The following is a 24,205-nucleotide window of genomic DNA, read 5'->3' on the forward strand; positions in this document are numbered from 1 at the left end:
GCGTGGGACTCCGTCCCTCTGTGACGCGGCGCGGGCGCGGGGGAGGCGGCGCCGAGCCGGAGGGAGCGCCACTCCGGCGGAGGCCCCGAGGCCGGGGGCGTGTCCTGGGCGGGGCTTGGCCCCGCCCCGCCCGCTCGTGGAGTGGTGGCCCGCGCCGGGAGAGCCTGGCCCCGGGATGTGAGTTTGGCGGGGGAGGGGACGCCGGGCCAAGCCCCCGGGGTTTCCAGGGCTTTCCGTGGGCGGGCGCACGAGTGCGCGGGCGGCGGGGCGGGCCGGCGCGGTACCGGCAGCCCAGGTACGGCGGGAGAGGGGACGCTGGGGCCCGGGGCCCTCAGGTCGGCCCCGCGCGCGGGGAGGCCCGCACCCGGGCGGGGGCGCGCGACGTGCGCGGGTCGGATGGCTGTCCTCGGGCCGCACCGGCCGTGCGGAGGCCCCCGCGTGGCAGCAACTGGAGGCCGCGTTTCTGGTCCCTGCGCGGCCGCTGCGGAGGTGTGGTGGGGTGCGGTGGGGAGGAAGCTGCGCAGCGGGCCGGAGCTGACCCCTGTCCGCGTCTGCGGGTGGGGCCGCAGCCTGCGAGAGCCCCTACCTGCTGGTTCTGGGAACCCAGCTCTCAGGAACAGGGCGCTCTCCGCGCTCCGCTTCTGACATGTATTGCTCAAGCCTAGCAACAAGCACACGTTTTATAATTGAGGGAACGGAGGCCTAGGGCCACTCGGCTGTTGGCTGTAATTGTTATCACGTGGAAGTGAGGTGCTGAGGCCTTGCGGCCAGCTCCGCCGAAGGTACATCCGCTGCTCCCCAGACCCTCTGTGGGACCTTGGGCACACCTGTCCCCCTCCAAGCCTTTGGGGACAGTGGTGCCTACCTCCCAGGACTACGAGGATTGGGCTGGATACTGCAGGAGAAAAGCCGATGCTCGGTAAAGATCCGCTGGTATTGTCGCTGTCGCTAAGTGGCCCGTTTTCTGTGGCTGAGGGAGCTACTGCTACCAGGTCGGGGCTGTCTGGTCAATCAGAGCCCGCTGACCCAGAGCGGGAGGCTGCTTCCCACCCTGAGGCTGTCCCTATCTGTGTATTCTCTCCCTATGCACACGGAAGGCCACACACAACACAGCTGTACCAGCATGTGCCCGAGTCGCGCTGGCCCATCGTGTACTCGCCCCGCTACAACATAACCTTCATGGGCCTGGAGAAGCTGCACCCTTTTGACGCGGGAAAATGGGGCAAAGTGATCAGCTTCCTAAAAGGTATGGAAGGCCCCACGTGGACCCTACATCGGCTTCTTCCACCCCAGACCCCCACTGCCTTTCCCTAACAGAAGCTTCAGACTCTCTCCTACCTCCAGTCTCAGCCCTCAGATTCCTTCCACCCACTCTGTCAAAAGGATCTTTCCAACACAGACTTCTAAGCATGGCATGTCCCTGTCCCAGACCTTCCCTGGCTCCCCATCGCTGTAGACCTAGGTCTTGTGTGTTCCCCTGGAGGTCCAGTAGAAGGGGAACTAATTAATGACAGACACAGGAAGCTGAAGTTTGGAGGAATCCAGTGTCCCTCCCCCACAAGCTCAGAGAGTCCAAGAGGAAGAGAACCTTTGCTCCAACCCCACTGATTACAAATGGAGGAGATGGGCTCAGAAAGGTTAGGAAAATGTGCCCAAAGTCACTTAGCTACTAAGTAGCAGAGAAGGGTCTGGAACTCAGAGCTCCAGGCTCCCACTCTTCAGGCTCATCCCACTGAGGAAAATATTTCTCCAGGGATCTAGTTTAGGTGGGGAATTCAGGCATCACAGTAGGCTAGTGTGAGAATATTTTCCTTATTCCCTGTATCATGGCTTCTCTAAGTGAGGGAAGGAAGAAATGCCACCTGAAGTGTGACCTAGCATAGGATGACACAGTGAATATCTTTAAATCACCCAATCTTCTGATCACACCATGGAGAAAGGGTCACTCTGGGGCTAGCCCATCTTTAACACCTAAGCCCATCTCCCTTTTTAACAAATCCAGAGCAAGCCGCAGGTGCTATACCTTGCACAAAATAGAATCAAATTAGAGCTTAATAACACTTGTTTCTATTGTATTTGTTTTTTATTTCTGGTTAACTTCTTTTCATGGCAAGTGATACTGATATTCCATTAGCAGTAGTGATACAGTAGTGACCAGACTGGGTATTCAGGGAAAAGTGTTAAGTAGAAAAGAATACCAGTGGTGTGCAGCAATCACGAGAACTGTCGAGGTGAACAGAGCCAGCTGCCTCTCACCTTGCAGTTCTCTTGCCTTCTGAAGGTGGTCCTTCGTGCTCTGTTTTCAGTCTGAGGCCCCCCTCCCGGTGCCTGTCCTTGGGCTCCTGTGTCACTCAGTAGCTCAACAGGATTCCTTGTCTCCCTCATCTCAGAGCCAACAGTCCTCCAGAGTTCCCTCCTTTCTCTGAGGATATAGGTGGCTGTAATACAGGGGCCATATGGTAAAGGGCCTTGGGTATCTCCAAGAAAAGAGCTGGCCCTTTGCCTGAAGGCAGCGAGGAGAGATGGAATGTTCTGGGGCAGGGTTGGAGGAGCACCTGCTGTATGTGGAGCTATACTCTTATGTGCAAAATGTATGGAAATGGTTTCTACAAGGGTTGGTGTCTAAGGGTGACACATTAAAACAGGTCCTCTAGATTCTGACCTTTGCCTTGGATTTCCCTAAAACCCACAGCATCATGGGCCTGTTTGCCCTTCTCTTCCCAATCTCAGCCTCAGTTTCTTCTTTTGCAAAATGGAACGAATTTTGTCTGGTGTATGTGAGGGGTGATGAAATAATGCAGTGCTTCCTAAACAGTGGTCATACGGAAATCCATCTGGGGACTTTGCCATCTCTTCACACCTCTTGTTCTATTGTTTATTTCATATGTTTTATTGACTTTGCCTCTGTTTTTAAACATGTAAGTAAGATTTTAAAATGAAACATTATGTCACCTAGATAGGAAACTCCGGTTTCACTTGCCATAAATAGAAAGTTATGGTAAAATATCAACGCAATGAAAACAAGTGTGTAATTCAGTGCAGGCTGCTTACTGTTACTTCAGGCTGTGGGACTGCTTTTGGGATGAAAAACAGATGAGCAAGGGTCAGACCAGTGTCAAAGAGCGGCCATACCGCACTGAGTCCCGCAATGTCATCAGAAAGTGGAAGGAATCGGTCAGAGCTTTCCTCACCTTGACACTCAACATCATTGACCCGTGGGTCACTTCCCTCTGAAAGTTGTCCAGTCATACCTGAGCTCACCTTATGGCTCTGAGCAGTTTGCGGAACAAGGACTGCTGTGTACACAGTGTTTGATGTCCCCTAGCCCCAGCGCCTGACCATTGTCCACCCTGGCCTGGGAGGAGGCCTGTTCTCAGAATGCCCATAAGCCAGCAGCTGTGCCCACCTTGTCCTGGGGCAGAGCTGGCAGAGGCCACGTCTGCAGCCTGTGGGAGGGCCTGGCGCTGGGCCTGGCTTCCCAGCAGGGAAGCATGCTGCCCAATGTATGGTTTCAGAGGAGAAGCTTGTGTCGGACGGCGTGCTGGTGGAGGCGCGGGAGGCCTCCGAGGAGGATCTGCTGGTGGTGCACACGAGACGCTATCTCAACGAGCTGAAGGTACAAGTCGAGGGCCTGGGGGCTGCCACGGGCCGGAAGGGCTGTGAGCCGGGAGGAGTGGGCAGAAGAGGGCGGCTTAGCCAGCGAAGCACAGCCTCCAGGGGTCCCATTCCTGTCCCTAGTGCAGGGGGGGCATGTGAGCCTGTGCTCCCCAAGAGACGGAGAGAGGCGTCCTGAAAGGCAGATGCAGGGGTGGGCTAGACTGCTCTGACAACAGTAAGGTTGCCTCTTCTGGGGGAATGAGAGCGGGGATGTCCTCTCTGTGGAGAATGGAACTTCATAGGATCTGGGCTTCATACGTTAGTGACTTGCAATGTGTGCTCTGTGAACAGGCCTCAAAGTCCCCTGCTGGCGGGATGGGCAGTAGGACCCCAGCCCCTGTCCCCATCTAACCAGAGCTGCTCCACCTTGGCCAATTTTTATATTGCACTGCAGTTTAAAATTCAGTTCTAAGGACTTCTACTGCTCAAGATTTGTGGGAAATTATTGGGCTGGAAACAAGTTTGAAACTCCACAGGGCCCAGCCGGGCACATAACAAGTGGTGAGACAGTGGGCTCCAGCACAGGCCCAGCACGGGCAGGATGCCTGGCTTTAAGAGAAACCAGAATTACCAAGTGACAGTTCCTGATTTCTTAATGTGGCAACTCATTTTAACATTTTAAAATGCCACCGGCAGACCAAATTGGGCCTACAAGGCTGCCCTCTCGTGCCCTCTTTCTAGAGGAGCCCACAGCTCTCATTAGTGGCTGAAGTTCTGAGGGTGGAGGCATTCAGTGAATCCCCTTTGTGGGAGCCGGGGGGAGGCTGGGCCAGGCCTTGCGTCAGGACCTGGTGCTGTCAGCCGGCCCTGGGGTCAGGGAGGCCTCAGGCTCTCTACCTCCAAGAGCATAGATCCCTGACCCCTGACCCTGGCCCCGGGCTTTCCAGCTGGACTTCCTGTGAGACTCAGGGCCATAGTGGATGCCAGAGGTCACCAGGCCCCTCCCCTCTACAGGTGGGAAAACCAGGCCCATCAGGCCACACCTGGTCAAGGTTACCTGGGAAGTCAGGCAGACCTGGGGAAGGCCCCAGGTCGGGCATCCAGTCTGCTCTTCCAGGCTCCTGCTCACAGCTGCTGCCCTCCCCGCTGCACGTTCCAGCCTATCTGTGAGAGTTCTAGATGGAGTTGTGACAATGTGAGCTCATGAACGATTACCAGGAAGAGGTTGCAGCCCGGCTCCCAGCAGAGGGGGATGTGTGAGGCCTTGGCAGGAAGCCCAGCGCTTGGCTGCCCTGGTTTCCTGGGGCTTGGACATGGGTGACACAGCCCCGGAGCCCAGGGCCCGGACCAGCATGACACGCCTGCCAGAGTCCAGGAGGTCAGGCCAGGTGCAGGGACAGGAGGCACTGAGTCCGGGCAAGAAGAGAGTGGGGCCGGGATGGAGTGAGCACAAGGGGCGAGGCTGGGGATACCCCCATTTGAGGGGCCGTCAGGGAGATTGTGTGGGGCTTGCTGCATGCCTGGCCTTGAGCCCCAAAAGCCTGAGGACAGCTTGCTAAGTGATAAGTAATAGAGTAGTAGGAGGTAGAGTCCCAAGTAGAAAATTGAGGTCAAGAGCAGGGGGAGAATTCAGATATGCCAAATGAATGATTAACCAAGTGGGTGTGACTGAGCTACATATGAGGGCGGACAGTTAAGTTCACGAACTCATCCTAGAACAAGTGTTACACACCTCACTGCTGAATATCACCAAGGCCACCTTTAAAGTCCTCCCCTTGGGAAGCTACGCACCGATGCCAGTGCCTAGTCCACCCTTCAAAGCAATTTTGGAACTCTTTTTGGAATGGCCAGCGGAGCTATCGTCGTATTACCCTTGATGTCCTGAATGTCATCAAAATGTCTTCCTTTCAATATTTCCTTCATCTTTGGGTAAAGAAAGAAGTCATTGGGGCCAGATCAGGTGAGCAGGGAGGGTGTTCCGATACAGTTATTTGTTTACTGGCTAAAAGCTCCCTCACAGACAGTGCTGTGTGAGCTGGTGCATTGTCGTGATGCAAGAGCCATGAATTGTTGGTGAAAAGTTCAGGTCGTACAACTTTTTCACGCAGCCTTTTCAGCACCTCCTAATAGTAAACTTGGTTAACTGTTCAGTTGGTACAAATTCATAATGAAGAAACCCTATGATATCAAAAAAAGGTTAGCAACATCTTTGCAACAGATTTGTGAACTTAATTGTCAGACCTCATATTTGGCTTGGAGCTCCCTGGAAGCCAGAGCGAAAAGAAAAACATGATGAATTGCACACACCTAAGGTGAAAAAATATTCAGTCATTCAGACATCTATGTGGAACACTGACGGTACTAGGCACAAAAAAAGAAAAAGCAAGGTTCCCTTTGCCTGTGGATTTGCATTTTCATTGTGGAAGACTGAAAATAAAGAAGTAATCGCACAAAAGCATTTCAGAGGGTGCCAAGGGCTATGAAGGAAAAAAAATAAAGGGTATGCTGGGCAGAGGTATGCTCATTTAGATGCGTGGTCAGGGAGGGCCTCACAGAGGAGGTGAGGTGTGAGGTGAGACTAAATAATAAGGAGTAGTTTACAGTCAGGTAGAGCTTTGAAGAAAGAATGTTCCCGAGTCTCAGGCCTGGAGTGGGAAGGAGTTGTCCTTGAGCGGCAGGTTGAAGGGACTGAAGCACAGAGGTGGCACGTGGTGTGGCCGGGTGTGGGAGGAGCTTGGGTTCTTTTCCAGGCATCGTGGGAGAGTGATGTGACACGGTGCTCCCTTGGTGCTCAGGGGAGACCCATGTCCATTTCAGGCCTTGTCTGGCGTCTGGGTGCTGCAGCCCGGGGACATCCCCACACCCTGCACATGTTTGCAGCTTCTGTTCCTTTTCTTGGCTGCGGACCCCAAGCAGTGCCTTGGAGAGTTCCTGCAGATTTCCCAGGACTGCTTTTCCTCGGCTGCTGTGTGTGTGCTGTGGAGTATCCGTCCACCCCTCCTCTCCTCCACTTCACTCTGCCCCCAGCCCATGTTTGGGGGCTCACGCCTGGCCCTGCACTGGAATGGCCTTCAGTGCTTAATAAACGAGGCACTGAAGGGATGCCGTAGCCTGATGTCTGACAGATGGCATCCGTTCAGGGAGTCAGTTGTTCGTGGAGTGGCTGCCGTGTGCGAGGCCCAGATGTGGCCCCGCTGAGGTGCGTGTGTTGGGCCCACGAGGGGCTCTTGTCTTCTGCTGACCCCAGTGACATTTGTCATGGGTGTGGGTAGTGTGATGCAGATGTCACGTCTGTCCTCGTCCACCCAGAGCGGGGCAGTGCTCGGGACCCGTTCATCCAGCTAGTATTTAGTGAGCACCGTAGTCTGTTCTAGCTGTGGGGAGACGATCCCTCTCCTTTGGAGCTGGCAATTAGGTATGGGGGGTCAGCTAATAGAATAATGAAGTCAGTGATACGTGTTAGAGGTGCTCAGTGCCTGGGAAAAGGACAGCAGGAAAGGAAGTGGGGGGACTGCTGTTTGAAATAGGGAGTCAGGGAGGATCTTACTGACGTGATCATGAAATGAGAGCTGGGTGGGCATCTGGAGGAGAACATTCTAAGCAGCAGGACGGGCACGTGCAAAGGCCCTGAGGTAGAAGGACCTCCAGTGTGTTCCAGCAACAACGAGGAAGCCAGTGTGGCTGGATCAGAGGGGACAGCAGGGACAGTGGTAAGGGACTGTGTCAGAAGATGGTCAGGGGCCAGATACGAAGAGCTCTGTGGCCTTGCTCTGGGGACAGGAGAACCAAGGAGTGTTTTAAGCAGAGGGTTGCTGGGATCTGAGCTATGTTTTAACTGAATTTCTTGGCAGCTATGATGAGAATATGCTGTCAGGACAAAAGCAGGGAGACCAGTGGGGAAGGAGCTGGTTGCATGAATCACCACTAGAGATACTGGGCTCTCACACTAGCCTGGAAGCAGCAGCTGTGGGGTGGGGGAAGTGGTAGGAGTTGGGGTTTGTTATGAAGTTGAAACAACAGGATTTTCTGTTGTTCAGATTGAGTATGGGGCATGCAAGAGAAAGAAGCCAAGGATGCCTCAGAAATTTTGGCCTGTGCCCCAGGAAGTCTGGTTAGGAATTGGGCCTCATTGCTGCCCTCAGAGCACTTGGGGGAGTCCTGTGGAAGAGGGGGAAGCACAGACCCCAGCTCCACAGCACCCGAAGGCAGCTGTCCTGGGAGGGTTTCTGGGGTCTCTGATGGTTTTCCTCTTATCTTTTCTTCCCGGAGGGGACCCCTCTCTCCTTTTTTTTTATTGTGCTAAAATTCACATAACATAAAATTAATCATTAACCGTTTTAAAGTATAAAATGTAATGGCATTTAGTATACTTACAATGTGGTGCAACCATCACCTCTGTCTAGTTCCAAAACATGTTCATAACCCCAGAAAGAAACCCCATGCCCACTAAGCAGTTGCTCCCCTCTCCTCTCCACCCTGCCCCTGGTAACCACCAACCTGGTCTTGCCTTTTCTGGGTGTTTTCTATAGTGTACATGGAATCACAGACGCTGTGACCTCTTGTTCTGGCTTCACTGAGCATAGTGTTTTCAGGAATCATCCATGCTGCAGCCTATGTCGGCATTTGGCTCCTTATTAAGGCTCAGGAACCTTCCATTGTGTGGGTGGGCCACGTTCTGCTTGTCCTGTCCTCAGCTCATGGACATTGGGTTGTTGCCAGCTTTTGGCTTCTGTGAATAGTGCTGCTATGAACATTCAGGTACAAGTATTAATATTTTTTGAGTTCCTGTTTTCAGTTATTTGGGTTATATACCTAGGAGTGGGATTGCTGGGTCATGTGGTAATTCTGTTTAACTTTTTGAGGAACCACCCAAATGATTCCCCCAGCAGCTGGACATTTCATATTCCTAATAACAGCACAAGGCTTCCAATTTCTCCACATCCTCACCAACACTTATTATTTTCTGTCTGTTTGTTTTTATTGTGGCTAATTTAATGGGTGTGAAGTAGTATCTCATTGTGGTTATAATTTGCATTTTTTAATGGTTAATAGCTCTGAGCATTTCTTCATGTGCTTGTTGGTCATTTACATATCTTCTTTGCAGAAATGTTTGTTCAAGTCATTGGCCCATTTTAAAAATTGGATGTTTGTCTTTGTTGTTGAGTTGTAGGAGTTCCTTGTATGCTTTGGATATTGTATAATTTACAAATAATATTTTCTCCCATTCTGTGGGTTGTCTTTTCATGCTCTTGATATAGTAATGTCCTTTGATCCACAAAAGTTTGCTAAAGTTCATTTTATCTATTTTTTGTTGTTGGTTGTGCTCTTGGTGTCATTTCTAAGAATCCATTGCATGTTAGCTGTGGAGTGTGTGTGTGTGTGTGTGTGTGTGTGTGTGTGTGAGAGAGAGAGAGAGAGAGAGAGAGAGAGAGAGAGAGAGAGAGAGAGAGAAAGTACCCTTTGTCCTGTTGAGGGAGTTTTCTTCTATTCCTAATTTTTTAATAGATTTTATCATGAAAGGGCATTGGAGTTTGTTAGAGGATTTTTCTTCATCAACTGAGATGATTGTGTGGGTTTTCTTTCCCTTTCTCTCCCTTTGCTCCCACTTACACTGGTGGAAAGTCCTGACCCAGACCAAGTAGTTGAGGCTCTTAAGTGGGGTTTCAGTCAATCTCTTTGCTGAGAGCAGTTCTTGGTTTGGACCTCATAGGGACCCCCTGAGGAAATCAGGCAGTTGAAGACCAGCTTCTTGCAGAGCTCAGAGTGTGGGGGACTCAGAGGTATTGCCAGTCCTATGAGTATCCTATCTGTGGGGTCCCCAAAAGGCTTTCTGGGCATGCAGGCTGGGGTGGGAAAGCTTGCAGGCCAGGCCCTTTGGTGGTCGGTGGGCAGTAAGCTGGGGTAAACTTCCCAGGTTTAGGTAGCTAATTCATTGATTCATTCATTGGTTCATTGATTCATTCATTGATTCATTCATTCATTCAGCACTGTCCGAGGTCACGTTCCCTAGAGCAGTGATTCACAAACTTGCTTAAAGCATCAAATCTTTTTGAGGGCTTGTCACAATGAAAATCACTGGGACCCACTTCCAGAGTTTCTGATTCAAGTGGTCTGGGGTGGGGCCTGTGAATGTGCGTTTATAACAAGCTCTCAGACGCACTCTCAGACTGCTGCTGCTGGTCCAGGAACCACACTTGGAGAAGCATAGCCCTAAAGGCAGAGCCTGCAGTGGGAATTCACCCGGGGCAAGTTTTCAGGTGAAACCTGGAAAAGAGGGCAGGGGGCAGAGAGGGCGGGGAAGGAACTGGGCACACACATGGCTTCACCAGGAGTGTGGCGTCAGCCTCATTCTGAGGCATGTGCTGTCCTTAGCATTCTCTCAGGAGCAGAGGCCACGTTCTTACAGGCTCTCCTGGGATGGAGCAGGTGAGGTGGCCTCCTTGGAAGAGAATGCAGGTAGGCATCTTGGGGCAGGGTTGAGAGCATGTGCTACAAGCACCTACTGTGTGCAGCGCCTGCCCTCCTGGAGCTGGCATCCCTCTGGGAGAGACATAACAATCGAGGTATTGTTATTGTCAGGCAGAGAGACAAGTGCTCAAAGGCAGGGGTCAGGAGGGCCCAGCTGGGGAAACTTTATGTTGGGCAGTGAGGACAGGTGTCTCTAATGGGTCTAAGTCCTCATTCCAGGTCTAGTTGGAGGAGCTCTTGTTCCACAGGTGAGACAGGTGACCGAGGCACAGGGACGTGCCATGCCCGAATTCATACGGCAGTGGCAGAGCCCAGAGTCGGACCAGCTGACTGAGGAATCCCTCTGTCCCATCCCCGTCCCGCTCCCATCCAGCCTGTCCCTCAATTCCCTTGCCTGGCGCCAGACTTCCAGAGAGCCTGACCTGCGGGCAGATCTGGGCGGTCCTGCCCCAGCCTGCTGTCCGTCCCAGATAAAGGACCCATATCTGGCACTGGGACATCTGCCCCCATCCACCCACCCCCAAGTCTGTCCCACCCACTCTGCTTATTTTTTACTCTGGCCACCGATGATTTTTCCCATCAGAACTTTCATCCAACGGAACTTTTCTGCAGTGATGGAAATATTCTAGAAAGGCTCTGTTGAGTCCAGTAGCCACCAGCCACATGTGGCCATTCAGCACTTATAATATGGCTAGCGTGACTGAAGAACAGAATTTGAATTACGAATTTAATTAAAATTATACGCAGGTAGCCCTGTGTGGGTGGTGACTGCTGGGCTGCACAGGACATCTAAGATATACCACTGCCGGGCACAGAAACCCAGCGGGCCGGGCAGAAGGCTGGCGTGCCCGCGCCCCATCTTGGATAGCCTGAAGTGGAGAAACAGTGGTAGCCAACTGCCTTCTCCTGTGGGCGCTGGTCCCCTTGGCTGCACCCCATATGTGCTTCTGGTGACTGTTCCCGGCCCATGGAAAGTTCAGTCTCTAGCTAGAGGTTGCTGGGTGTGTCCCACCCACAGGACTGCAGCTTTGCAAAGGTCAGCACAGTGTGTGTTATCTAAAAGCAAAGGGGGCAGGCAGAGGCTTGTAGTGAGGAAGTTTGGGAAACACGGAGCAAAGCACAGTTGAAGAGGATTCTGTACTGCAGACCTTCTCAGAGACTTGAACATGCCAGACTGGGTTGTGAATTTCCAAGAGGTGGACAACATGAGCAGTGTTCCCCAAACTTATTTGACATGAAGCCTTTCTCTATGGAGTGCTGTGGTGCTAACTAGTCGCTGTGGAATGCACTCAGAGAAATGCCATTCTCACGGCTTTGTGTGCACGTTGGACCCCTCAAGGCCTGAGGTATGGCTTCGTTTCCTTTCTATCTCTACCCCGTGCGGGCTTGCTGAGGAAGGGAGGCAGTCGCTTAATGTGTTTCTTCATTTGTGTGTTCACCCATTTATTCATAGGAAACAGTGGTTCCAGGCCTGCGTGGGGCAGTGGGCTTGGTATGACCACAGGCCACCGCCTTCCCCTGCGTCAGAGTCCCACCACACACGTGCACACACATGCACGCATGTGTCCGTGAGAGCATGCATGCATGCGCACACGTGGGGGAGGGCCGCACAGCTGTCCAGCCTTCCTGGTCCAGCTCCAGCACCCTGGCCGCCTTCCAGGCCCGGCGTGCCTCCATGTTACACCGGAGGGCCTGTGCATGAGGAGAGCTGGATGGGGGCCTCCTGTCAGGCAAGTGGTCCAGGCCCCGTGGGCCATGCTCATGGCTTCCTACACTTGCGTGAGGGGGCAGAACAAGCTTCCCCAGTCTTCAGCTCCCCTCAGCCTTGCTCACCTTGGAAGGATGGCCACACATGTGTCGCTGGCAGTGTGGGCAACCTGGCAGATGTCTCCCCTATTGTCTCATGACCTAAGCCACAGTGGCCCCTGTCGGGCTGACATGGGTCCTGCCCTGCCCCAGCCCCTGTGGGCACCCTCAGAGCCTTCCGGGCCTTTCCATTCTCATGACCTTCCTGCTGTCACCCTCCGTCTTTGGCCCCTTCCCCTCTGCTGACGCCCGTGCTCAGGCTCCTCTCCTGGTTGTTGAGCACAGCGGCCGTGCTTCCCAGTTCTCTCCCAGGATGCCTTGGCAGCCGCAGTGCCTCACTTTGCTCACTCCTTCCTGAGCACCTCTGATCCCCATGCCCCCTGCCACCCCGCTGGTCCCAGGACAACCCTGTTCGTCCCAGTGGGCTCCACTCCTGGGCTTTGCCCTTCAGTGCCGGAGTCCTGGGCTTCCGACCTTGCGTCCTGGATTCCTCTGTCCATCTGTCTCCTACATCCTGTCTGTGAGCCATCCTCACCCCCACCCCACCAGACCCTCATTATCTCTTGCGTCCTCCCTGGGGCCGCTGCTGTTGCTGTGCTCATCCCCCCACTGGTCCTGCTGCATCCACAGCTGCTTGGAAAGCACCACCTGCGGCTCCCTGCTTACTGCTCTGACCATGATGTCTGAGCCTTCACTGGCAGACCCAGCCCCACGTCCTAACCACGGCCCGGTCCTCGCTGCACCCCGCTTCCCTTGAACGTGGACTGACTTCTCCTCTGCCAGCAGTGTTGGGTTTTTTTGTTTTTTTACCTTGAGCAGGACAACTGGCTACTGCCTGTTCACCGCCAGCGCTGGGCCAGTTCCGGGTCTGCACCTCTGTGACTCGGAGCCCTCCTCAGCTCTTTTTGTTTCATTTTCTCTCCTTTCCCACCCCAATATATTGTTATAGTACTTTTCTTAATTTTAACATTTATTTTCTCAGTTACAGTTGATGTTCATTATTATATTAGTTTCAGCTTTCATTTTGGGCACAAGAGGGCAGCCAAGGGCTTTGGAGTGCCCGGGATGTCGTGACAGCTGTGTACTTGGCTTTTCCCTGAGCCCAGAGTTCTGTGTGGGCAAGGCTGGTGGAGAGTTCTCATTTCTTCCTAAAGAAGCTGCACTTGGCCCAGAGTTCACCCAGGGCACCTGGAAACTAGCATTAGAGGCAGTCGGATTTCCCTCCGGCTGCCTCCGAGCTCTGGGCACGGCACCGGGAGGCCAATGGCCTGCATCTCTTTCCACAGTGGTCCTTTGCTGTTGCGACCATCACAGAAATCCCCCCTGTCATCTTTCTCCCCAACTTCCTTGTGCAGAGGAAGGTGCTGAAGCCCCTTCGGACCCAGACGGGAGGAACCATAATGGTAGGTGGGGAGGCAGGCGGGACGCCCCTGCCCACCCGAGGCTCTCCATCTGCAGTGCCCTTCTCCCACTTAGTAGTTGAACAAAATCCTAAGTGTTGTCAAGGCCCAGCAGCACTCTGTTTCCCAAGACATTTCCCCATTTCCCGTCCCGGCACATTAGAATTCATTGTTCCCTCCCCTGGCACCTCAGACTGAGGTACCGTGTTTGCTGGCATATAAGATAGAGCCCATCCCCCAGAGATACATCCCAAAACTATCACTTCGATGTACTCAAATTTAAGGTGGAAAACCAAAGTCCCCTGCCTTCAGTAATGGAAGACGCGCCCCTCCCCCCAGTGAGGGTGTGGCAATGGAGAACACTCCTGGCAAAACTGGGTTTCAGGTCCTGTGTGTAGCTGTCTTCAGAGTTAGCCACAGGCTGCCGCGGCATTGGAGGCAGAGAACATTTCAGACTTCAGTGTGCGGTGATCGAATTCGGACCTGGATCAATACCTGTTGACCCCCGTGGTTCTCGTTAGCTTGCGGTTTTTACTTTTTAGTTTATTAGACTATTACTACCCACCCAAAACTATGATTTCCTGTGGGATTTAGTATTCAGTCTACTATATTTCCATTGAGCAAGAAGTTGCCTATTTTCCCTTTGAAAACCACATTGAAATCATTGTCAGCTCCGGTGTGAGCATGAGTAATTTTACCTTGTTTCAGTTTCTTCACAGAATTGCAAAGGGCTCAGGCACTGCACATCTCACATGCCAGCCAATCTGGTCCTTGCTTCTGGGACTGAGTTTGCAGGGGGGTGGGTGCTTTCTGTCTCCCCACCTCAGAGGTGGCTGGAAACAGTGTTTATGGGCTGGACGAGTGGATCAGTGACCGAGTGGCTGCCGGGGAAGCCTGCCCGCATCCCTCACCCTGTGCTTGTCTCACAGGCGGGGAAGCTGGCGGTGGAGCGAGGCTGGGCCATCAATGTGGGTGAGTGCCCCGCGGCCTGGCCTGGGCACTGGGAGGGCCCAGGGGAACCGGGGGAGACAGCGTGAGCGCATAGCCCCCCGAGCCTCCTCACAGTGGCCTGGGGGCAGGTGTGCAGCGTCCTGGGGCCGACAGGGAAAGCCGTGCCTTTACCTGGCATGGACCCTGTCTAGAGCAGGTCTCCGGCTGGCTCCCTGCTGCTGCCTTGCATACTTCCAGTGATGGGGAGCTTGCTACCTCCAAGAAAGCCCATGCCACCGAGGGCAGCTCTGCATGGGCTGAAACCTACAGAGTTTCAGAGACTCTCCCAAAAGGCTCTGTCAACCTGTTGGGGCCCAGGACAGCCTGCAGGGGCTTGGTCATGCGGTGGGTGGACAGGCCCAGGCTCGATATCACTTCCTTCTCCGGGCCCTGACAACCGGCATACCCCAGCCCCCTGGACTCTCCCACAAGATGGGCTCGTGGCAGTGTCCCTCATGGAGGCTTAGCACTTCACAGTTTGTGAAGCCCTGTTCTGTCCGGCCTCTCATCTGAGGCAGCTGTTACTGTTCAGTCCCCTTACAGTGAGAAGAACTTAGACATTGAGAGGCTTACTACGAGGCCCACAGCTCCCCCCGCCCCCAGACTTGGACTGTGAGCTCTGTAAGACCAGCTTGGTAGAGCCAGGTCTGCTCATACCGGCCTTAGGTCTGACTTAACCATGGTTTATGCTACTCTGCTGAAGCAGTGAATAAGTGGTACATGCCATGTGTGTCTACCGCAGTGTTCCCACGAGGACCCAGGCAGGCCCTTCCCCCATGGAAGGTGTATGGCCTGGGAGAGGTTTAGAGTTCGGGTCCTGATCCAGTCTGGGTTCTGCCATTAGTTAGCTGTGTGACCCCGGACAGGTTGCTAACACTCTCTGTGCCTCGGTGTCTTCGCCTGCAGAATGGAGACAATGATAATGCTGTCTCCTAGGCCTGTAGGGAGGCTTCAGTGAGCTCAGTGCCTCGTTAGGATTTCACTGTTGGCTGTGATTTTGCCATTGTGATCCAATGACAGCCTCCTGGGTGGTGGAAGAGGCAAGTCCCTGGTATCCGTGGGCCCTGGCTTCACACTGCCTGGCTTCACACTCCACTTCAGAAGCCCTTGCGGCTCAGGTTCTTGTGGGAGTAGCAGGGGTACTGAGGCTTTGAGGCTGCGGTCTCAGGGCTGCGGGGTGGCGGGGGCTGGACCGTGGTCTCCAGGGCCTTCCCCACTGCCATGGGCAGCCCTAACCAGCAGACGGTGGCCTTTCTGACCATCCCCTGTACCACCGCACCATCTGGGAGGTCCCAAGGTACACCTGCCTTCACCACCCCACCACCCCTCTTGGCATGAGGACTCAGAGGGGGGCTGGCCCTGCCCTTCGGAGACTTTCTGCCTGGAGAGGACGAGCTCCCAGGCCCTGAGGGGTGGCTGCAATGGCAAAGCTGCCTCCTGACCCAGGGATGGGGACACGCCAGGCACTCAGTTCACTGCCATGCTGGAGTCCCAAAGCCCTCCTGGGAGCTGAGCGGCGGGCGGGGGCCGAGGCGGGGCAGTGCCTGGGCCTGACTGCACCACATCTGCCCTTCCACAGGTGGCGGCTTCCACCACTGTTCCAGTGACCGTGGCGGGGGCTTCTGCGCCTACGCGGACATCACGCTGGCCATCAAGGTGTGCCCGAGAGCAGAGCACGGCAGGCTCGCCCCCGAGAGCCCTCCCTGGAGTCCCCCGGCCACTCCCAGCCTGATCTCACCCCGCGTGATAGAGAAAGGAACTGAGGCTCAGAGGGGAACAAGCCCGCAGGCTCACTCACTGGCGCCAGGCTGGGGCGCCAACCCAGATCTGACACTTCTCTCTGAGCTGCCTGTGACAGAAAGGAGATGTGACAGGGGCCTGGGGGGAGCACATACATCAGCAACATAGGAAGGGCATCGCTCCGAAAGAGTGAGCAGGAGAAGGACACAATAATGATCACAGTTCTAACGCTCATGGCATTTAGTGCAGGCAAGCCCTGTGCCACCCACCGTTCTCCGTGGCCCACCTCTGTTAATCCTCACATGGTACAGATGAGGACACCGAAGTCCAGGGAGCTGAGGTCACAGCCAGAAAGCGCACAGCTGGCAGTGGCTTCCTTTCTGTCAGACCCCAGAGCTCCCCCTGCCCACCCTCCGTCTGGCCTCGTGCTGGCTGTCAGGAACAGGCCGTCCTGCTCCCTGTTCTCACAGGACAAACAGGCCAGTGGTGGAGGGGGCAGGTCAGCACACCCTGGTCATTCAGAGGGAGACACACAGGAAACCTTCCTGGAGGGTGCAGGGAGCAGAAGGAGGGCTTTCCAGAGAAGGAGGCATGAGGACATGGCCTTGTAGGAAGGCAAAGATTGCGGAATGTACTTCCAGGCCCAGTTCTGAAAGGAGGTTCCTCTTCCCCTGAGCCCCACACATTTCCCCAGTATTCCTGGACTATCACTGAGGGCCAGCCCCACTGCCCCGCTTAACTCCTGACTTCCCACCCTTCAGGGCACAGTACAAGCGCCTCCTCCAGGCAGCCTTCCCTGACCACGCACACAGGCTTCTCTGGAACCACACAACTCTTCTGGGTGTGTGATGTCTCTGCCCGTGTCCTGATAGCCCACAAGCATGTACGGCCTTCAGCCCGGGCCCTCTCTGTGAGTCCTGAGGGGCTGTGTCCGCTGGCCTTTCTGGATCCTCATGTCTCCCTTCTCCCTGGCAGTTTCTGTTTGAGCGTGTGGAAGGCGTCTCCAGGGCCACCATTGTTGATCTCGACGCCCATCAGGTGAGTGCCCTGTGGGGGCCACGGTCTCATGGGCCCCCTTCCTGAGGACCCCTCCACATGCCCCCATTGGCACCTGTCACACAGCCTTACACTGTGAGACTCCCCCTACTGCGGGAACACCCCAAACCGGACTTCTGCACCCCCACCCTCACCTCCTGCCTCTCTCCCTGCTGCGTAGCCTCTTCTCAGCCTGGAAGCAGAGGGTCCTGCTCTCTCCCTCTGCCCCTCACCACCCAGCCAAGGTGGCTGGCCCTTCATTGCTGCCGTCAGACAGGCAGGGTCCTCCCTAAAGCCCACCTGGCAGTGCTGTTCTTGTGCTCGGACCCCCCTGTGGCTGCGCTGGCCCGTGTGCACGGAGCTAAGGAGCACTGTGAACCTGCCCCTCGGGCAGATGGCCACACGTGATTTCAGGCTTGCCCGGCCCCAGGCCACTGCTGAAGAGCTAGTTCACTGGCTGGGTTCAGAGTTCAGGGCCTCCTTCTCGGGATCCCAAACCCAGGGCTTGCTCCTCTGGTCACAGGCAGAGCAAGGCATCCAATGGGCTCTGGAAGGCCCTCTGACACCTCTGCTGCTGTGGCTTTGTGCTGGTCGGGGCCCTACTTCAAGGTCACGTGGCACCGAGCTCGTGCACCAAGTCACAGGAGTACAGCCCTTTCCAGTTTGCTTCACACCCCTGATCCCAGCCAATCCTACCACAGACTTGAGGACGAGGGAGGGCCAGGGTTACTGCCTTGTTCCATGGAGATGAAGCTGAGAGGGCTGGAGCTTGCTTAATGTCACACTAGAAGGTCATGGGGCCAGGTTTTGAGGTTGAATTCCCACTTTGTCACTTAACAGCCACAAGACCCTCTGCCTCAAGGGCACGCTGCCCCACTCAGGCACACGGGGGTGGGAGAGGGGGCTTCTTGGGTGGGGGGGTGTTGGCTTGCTGATGGCACCTGCCTGCGTGTGGCTTCCGTGTCCTCCCCACAGGGCAATGGGCATGAAAGGGACTTCATGGGTGACAAGCGTGTGTATATCATGGACGTCTACAACCGCCACATCTACCCCGGGGACCGCTTCGCCAAGCGTAAGCCACCCCCTGCCCCAGTCCTGAGGGCACTCTGCCTTGGATGGGCTCTCCCCTGAGCATTTCCTACACGCTGGGCTCTGTGGAAGTCACTTCATTTATTCTCGGGATCCCTGCGTGGGGCTTGTTCTCATTGTACAGAGGAGGAAAATGAGACCTAGAGAAGTTGACCCACCCAGGACTCCATCAGCCTGTCCCATAAACACGTGCGGGTCTTCATACTAGGGCAACCGTGAGAAGAGTAACAGTGGACTCTTCCTTTAGGTTTGCTTATGTCTAGTAGGACACGGGGAGTGAGGCAAGAGAAACGAGGGAAAATATGACAAACAGAATATTCCAAATCAGATGACAGAAACAGCTCGATTATAGCAGTTGTTAAAATAAATGCAGGCAGATTAAAGTGAGCGACCCAGAAGCAGAGAGGAGCTGGGCAAACACAAGGACACGCACACTTTGCAGGCAGGCGGCGTCTGTGCAGGAAGGGCTCTGAGTCAGCTGTGGGAGCCGAGCCCAGCGTGGCCCGAGGGACCAGCTTCCCAAATGAGTCTTGAGTAGGCTGGTTTTGCGTGTGAGGTACGGCTCATGGAGGCAGTGAGACCAGATGTCGCTGACATGGATCTCTTATGTCCCCAGGGCAACCCCCTTCTCTCCTTTGGTCCCCACTTTGCAGTCCGTGGTGCTCTTTTTCGCTTAGTTTTGATTGACATGGGGAGCTGAGCAGTGCTGGAATCAGAACGACTGGTTTCCAGTCCTACCTTGGGCACTGACAGGGCCGCAGGCACTCTCTGCCCTGCTGAGCCTCAGTTTTCCTTCTCTGCACATTGCGGGGTGTTCCTGTATTGCTCTCAGAGGCCATCAGGCGAAAGGTGGAGCTGGAGTGGGGCACAGAGGATGATGAGTACCTGGGTAAAGTGGAGAGGAACCTCGAGAAAGCCCTCCAGGAGCACCCACCCGACGTGGTGGTGTACAACGCAGGCACCGACATCCTCGAGGGGGACCGCCTTGGGGGCCTGTCCATCAGCCCACAGGTACGTCCTGACCCTGGGGGCAGCAGCCGCAGGACAGGTGGGCCGCACTGCTGTCAGTGGGATGGGTGGGGGCAGCGGCCGTCCGAGCAGGGCCTCCTGGCCCCACGGCAGGGAGGCCTGCCTGAGCAGCCTTCCCGTCTCCCCGCAGGGCATTGTGAAGCGGGACGAACTGGTGTTCCGGACGGTGCGCGGCCGCCAGGTGCCCATCCTCATGGTAACCTCAGGCGGGTACCAGAAGCGCACTGCCCGCATCATCGCCGACTCCATCCTGAATTTGTACAGCCTGGGACTTATCGGCTCCGAGTCACCCAGCATTTCAGCACAGAACTCAGACACCCCTCTGCTGCCCCCCGAGGTGCCCTGACTGCACTGCCCTCTGAACGGCTCCCTGCCTGCCTCCTGCCCACCCCCGTCTCAGTGCTTCCCTTTTCTAACCACGTGGGGCAGTGGGGCAGGTTTCCTGAGGGGCAGGGGCCTGTCCCTCACTGGGCCTGCCTTGGGGGCCTGGTAGGCACCTCCTCCAGTCTCCCCACTGGCTTTTGGCAGGTCTCCACGCCTCTCGGGCAGGGGCAAAAGGCAGGGCCTGAAGACCGCACATGGGTTCGTGGGTCTGGTCAGGCAGTCCAACCAAGGAGCAGGAAGGGCCGAGGCTCGGGGGCTGCTCCAAGGGCGCCCAGGGGTTACACTGCTCTGCATTTCAAAGACGTCAGACCCGTGTCAGACCAGGGTAGCTTCCATCTCTGCCATGGTTGGGCCTCCCCCTTTTAAGTAGAGTGATTTGTTCCCCCTCTTCTTGCCTCAGACAGGGCACGAGGAGTGGGGGAATACCATGTGGGTGGGCCTGAAAGCTGGGTACTGGAGCCAGGCCTCTGCGGGGCAGGGGGTCCCTGGATTCCCAGCCAGCAGGCAGGGGCCCGGGTCCTGGGTGTGAGTGGCAGCAGGGAAGGGGGTGCAGGTGGATTTCCCTGTCGTGTTCCCCTTCAATAAAGCAGGGACTGGACCCACCTTCCCAGAGCCCTTCAGTGATGATAAGTGAAGGGGAGCCTGAGAAACCCCAAATCCCTGCTTCCACAATGGTCTCAGCTATTCAGTGAGGGGGCAGGTTTAGAAAAACACTCAAGGCTTAACGGGGCTGCTGACCCCAGTCGGGAGGGGCAGGGAAGATGCGGCCCAGACGGAAATTGGGGATGGAGCAGGTGGTCAAGCCAGGTCCTGCAGGAATCGAGGCCCCAGGTAGGGCCTGAGGCACTGGTGAGGCCAGGCTGGGGTTTCCGGAGGGAGAGCGGGGGTCTCCTTCCGGGCCTGTAAGTTGTGAGGGTGGGGGCTAGGGTGGGGTCCTGGGTCGGCTGCAGCCTCCACTGTCCTCACCCAGAATGCACAGGGCCCTGATGGCGTTGCGTCCAGGATCCCAAGTGAGCCCTGGCCTTGTCCCCATTCCACTCAGGGGACACTTAGGCCCCCCCGGAAGCCGGGTGGGAGCATCCACCCCCCTCACCTGGGTGTGTGCTTAGTGGACACAGGTGGCGCTGGGGGCGGGGGGAGAGTGGGTCAGCTGAGGCGCCCCAGTCCCAGATCAACCCCACTTATGGGATCGTATTCCTTACCATCTGGGGGTGCTCCTGCTTTCTCCCACTTCCTCCCTTACACTCCCTGGCTGTGCTCTCTGCTGGGGTGGGGGTGGGGTGAGGATAGGGGTAAGGGTTCCAGAACCACAAGATGCCAATAATTCTGACCTGGACCAGGCCTGAGGCACTAACCACAAAGTTGGACGCCCCTTTCCCTGCCCCCTGCCCTTGCGGTTGGTCTCTGCGTCTGACGTGGGGTCCCTGACACCCCCTTCTGCTGTGGGCCTGCGACATCGGGGCAAAGGCAGGGGATGTGGCGTCCCCGCTGAACTTCTCTGTAGAGAACCATAAAGGCTCTTCTCGATCGGACAGAACCAGTGTGTGTGCTTGAGATGGACCCTCCCCCCACAGAGGAAAGCAGGTAAAGGTTTCTGTAGCGGGAGGCCTGGCATCGGACAGCTGCCCAAGAAGTGCTAGTATTTTATTCCATCCTCAGAGTCTTATGAAGTAGGTCATTATTCCCATTTTACAGATGAGACAACAGATTCAGCAAGCAGTTTGCCCCAGGCCTCCCACATATCTAGTGAGTGGTAGAGCCAGGTTTGAACCAGCTCTGGTGGATTCCAGCGTATGTGTGTCAGCTGCCTCAAATTTGGCAGAGTCGAGGAGTTGGGGGGAGGCAGTGCATTGCTTTTCAGACACGAGTCTGGGACCAGTCTGGGAAAGTGCCAGACGGGAGGGGTAGGCAGGCAGGGCTGGGCTGCGAGGGTGGCAGCAGAGTGGGGGAGGCACCGGGGGGCCCTGGCAGGGCAGCAGGTCTGGGGGTGTCTTCCAGCCGTGGGCTTCCGGTGGAGCACACGGGATGGGCTGGGCAGGGCAGAGGGTTCCAGGCAGGTGGGAGCAGGACCTTGTCCTCAGCCTGGCGGAGTGACCAGGGTTAGTGGTACAGCCGGGGGTCCCCTGTACTATGTGTGAGAAAGAGGCTGAAGGCTGACGGGTGCCAGGCCCAGTTCCAGGCTCTTGGTGAGAGTCGGAGGGAAGTATTGCAGTTTTTATCTGTTTCACAGATGCTGACACTGACGCACACGGGCTAGTTACTCACTCTAGGCCTCAGCTAGGAAGTGGAGGAGCAGGGTTTGTGCTGAGGCCTCAGCGCTGAATCCACAGGCTTTCCTCACCTGTAAGGGGCCTTTCAGGTTACTTGCCAAAGGGAGGTTCCAGGATGAACGCCTCCACACATGGGGTGCAGGTAGGAGGCTGTGTTGCATTGTCTTAGCACCCACTACGTGTTAGCACCCACTACACACTGGCACCCAGTATGTGATGATGCTTCTGTAAGTCATATTGAAGAATCAGGACCGTTGATGCGGTGTCTGGGGTCTGTTCTTAAGACCTGTGTGTCTTGCTGTATGGAAGTTATTCCAGAAGTTATAAAAACCCAAGGGGAACACACCAACGTTGTGAGGTGGCTGAGGCCCCCGCACGGCAGCCCTGGCTGATGCCTAGGGTGACAGCAGGGACAGGTGGGGGGCCATGAGGAAAACATGGGGGCAGACAAGCTTGGGAAAGCGCTGCCAGGAGGAGGCCATCGTGGGCCAGCCCTGAGGCCTGGCAGGTGTAGGGTCTCTGCACGAGGCCCCCACGTGCTGGGGAGGGGGCAGACCTTGGAGCCCAGGCCCATCATGTGGGAAGCCCTGCTCTTCTTGGGTCTGGGTGTCGGGCCTTGAACAAATGACAGCCTCTCAGAGACTCCTTCCTCAGCCATCCTGGTGGGTCACAGTACTGGGCTTGCAGGGGGTGGACACTGGTGGCCGCTCAGGGCCGCCCTCTTCCCTCCTCCCACAAAGCCTGGTGCCTGGCTGGCTGGTCGGCCGCCTGAGGCCTGGGGAAAGGGCTTTCCTCTCCCAGTCACAGCTCTGTTCACCACTCGGGCCCTGTTGAGGGGTTCTCAGGCAGACATAGGGACCATGGCTGAGGCTAGGCTAACGGCGCAGGTGGGTGACAGAGGCAGGAATGAAGGTACCCAGCCTGCTGTCTCAGCATAAAGGAAGGTGGCCGCTGGCATGGCTGCCAGCCTCGTAGGACTCCTGGGCAGATCTAAGGAGACTCAGGACGCTGCCCTGGCTCCTTGGTCAGGGGCTTAGGGTTGGGGGCTAAGAACTCTTCTCGAGCAGCCCGCCCTTGAGCTGGTTTCATTTAGTTCAGCAGTGCTGGCTGGGGACACCCTGCTGTAGGCGCAGGGCCAACCTGGGAGCCATGCTGTCCTGCGATGGTTGCGACACTGGGGTGCAGTGGGAACACATGGGCTCCCATCTCTCAGCCAGCCTGGCTTTGAGTCCCACCTCTGCCCCTGCTAGCTGGGTGACGTTACCTGTCTGAGCCCCACGTTACTTACCTGTGCGATGGGGACGACAGCACCTACGTCACAGGGCTGTTGGGGGAAGGAAACGAGTTCATATGTGGGAGTGCTGCCAGTCATGTCCTGCACGCAGTAAGCACTCAATGCAAGTTACCCTCTGTCGTCATCACCCATCTACAGGAGACAGAGGCTCAGAGGTGAAGTGACTTGCCCAAGATCACATGCGCAGGCAATGGAAAAGCCAGGGGATAGACCCAAATGCGTCTGACTCCAAATGAGTTCCTCGACCCGTAACCAGACCCTCTGGCAAAGGTTGGGAGTGAGAGTATCTCAGGGAGCACCACGTCCTGTACCTGGACCTCTCAGCCCCTCCCTGGGGAACAGCTTTACTAGCCGTCCTGGGAGAGGCAGGTGTCAGCACCCAGTGTCCCTCAGCAGTGGGGGCAGGGCCAGGCGGAGGAGAGTATGGCAGTTGTGAGTGAGTGGCTGGCTGCTCAGTGTGGGGCCTGCAGAGGCGGGCAGCTTCCATGTCCTCCCCTTGAAACACTTTACCTGGAAGATGCTCCGGGCTTCCTGAAGGGCCCTCCAACTTGCAGCTTGAATTTTGCAGGTACGAAATGAATTTTTGAAAATAAAGCAGAGCGAGCGGCTGAGAAGTGCTTTATGGATCGGTGTGTGTACAGTTCGAGCCTAGGGCCCTGGGACCACCTGTTGACCTGCTCATCATGTTGATGGCACACAGAGGCCCAGCCTCATGCCACTGCAGCTGGCTGGGGAGAAAGACGGCAGGCTGTCCTTCGTGGGAGGCCTGCTGGGATCCTGGCTCAAGGCTGGTGGTCAACATTGCCAATTTGTCTATAGGAAAGTGAAGCCCAGCGAGGACTGCTAAGGAGCCTGGCAGCCCTGGCAATGCCAGGTCCTGGCTTCCTCCCCTCGTCCCTCGCCCTTCTCATTGGAGCAGTGGGAGGGGGCAAGGGCCATGGTGTCAGGTACTGCCGTGGCACCAGTGAGAGGTCCCCCGAAGCCCTTCTTCCAGAAGCTGCACTACCCTGTCTGCACTCACTCTGCCTTTACCCTCACAGCCGTCTCCCTGGGCAGGGATCGAGAGCCTCGTTTTACAGACTGGGAAACTGAGGCTCAGAGAG

At 56.0% G+C, this 24,205-nt stretch overlaps 1 protein-coding gene across 3 annotated transcripts; it reads left to right on the forward strand.

Moving 5' to 3' along the window:
* On the forward strand, window positions 1-23,718 carry HDAC11 (histone deacetylase 11). Of its 3 annotated transcripts, none has more exons than XM_081068815.1 (10): window positions 1-177; window positions 1,098-1,246; window positions 3,516-3,616; window positions 13,158-13,274; window positions 14,201-14,243; window positions 15,841-15,917; window positions 16,977-17,039; window positions 18,012-18,108; window positions 18,958-19,136; window positions 19,285-23,718. In XM_081068815.1, coding segments are annotated over exons 1-10 (1,044 nt in total). In that variant the 5' UTR covers window positions 1-175; the 3' UTR covers window positions 19,501-23,718. The 3 variants fall into 3 exon arrangements, with proteins under 3 accessions (XP_080924941.1, XP_080924942.1, XP_080924943.1); XM_081068816.1 differs by having other exon boundaries at window positions 171-295; XM_081068817.1 differs by lacking the exon at window positions 1-177 and adding an exon at window positions 767-919.
* Window positions 23,719-24,205: the final 487 nt, after the last annotated feature.

This window comes from Rhinolophus hipposideros, assembly GCF_964194185.1.
Source record: "Rhinolophus hipposideros genome assembly, chromosome: 2".
Classification (NCBI taxonomy): Eukaryota; Metazoa; Chordata; class Mammalia; order Chiroptera; family Rhinolophidae; genus Rhinolophus; species Rhinolophus hipposideros.

Bases quoted from the DNA above. Each gene is read 5' to 3' on its own strand.
- HDAC11 (XM_081068815.1), top strand. The intron at 15,918-16,976 runs GTGTGCCCGAGA...TCTCCCTGGCAG, and splicing joins ACATCACGCTGGCCATCAAG to TTTCTGTTTGAGCGTGTGGA. The intron at 18,109-18,957 runs GTAAGCCACCCC...TATTGCTCTCAG, and splicing joins CGGGGACCGCTTCGCCAAGC to AGGCCATCAGGCGAAAGGTG.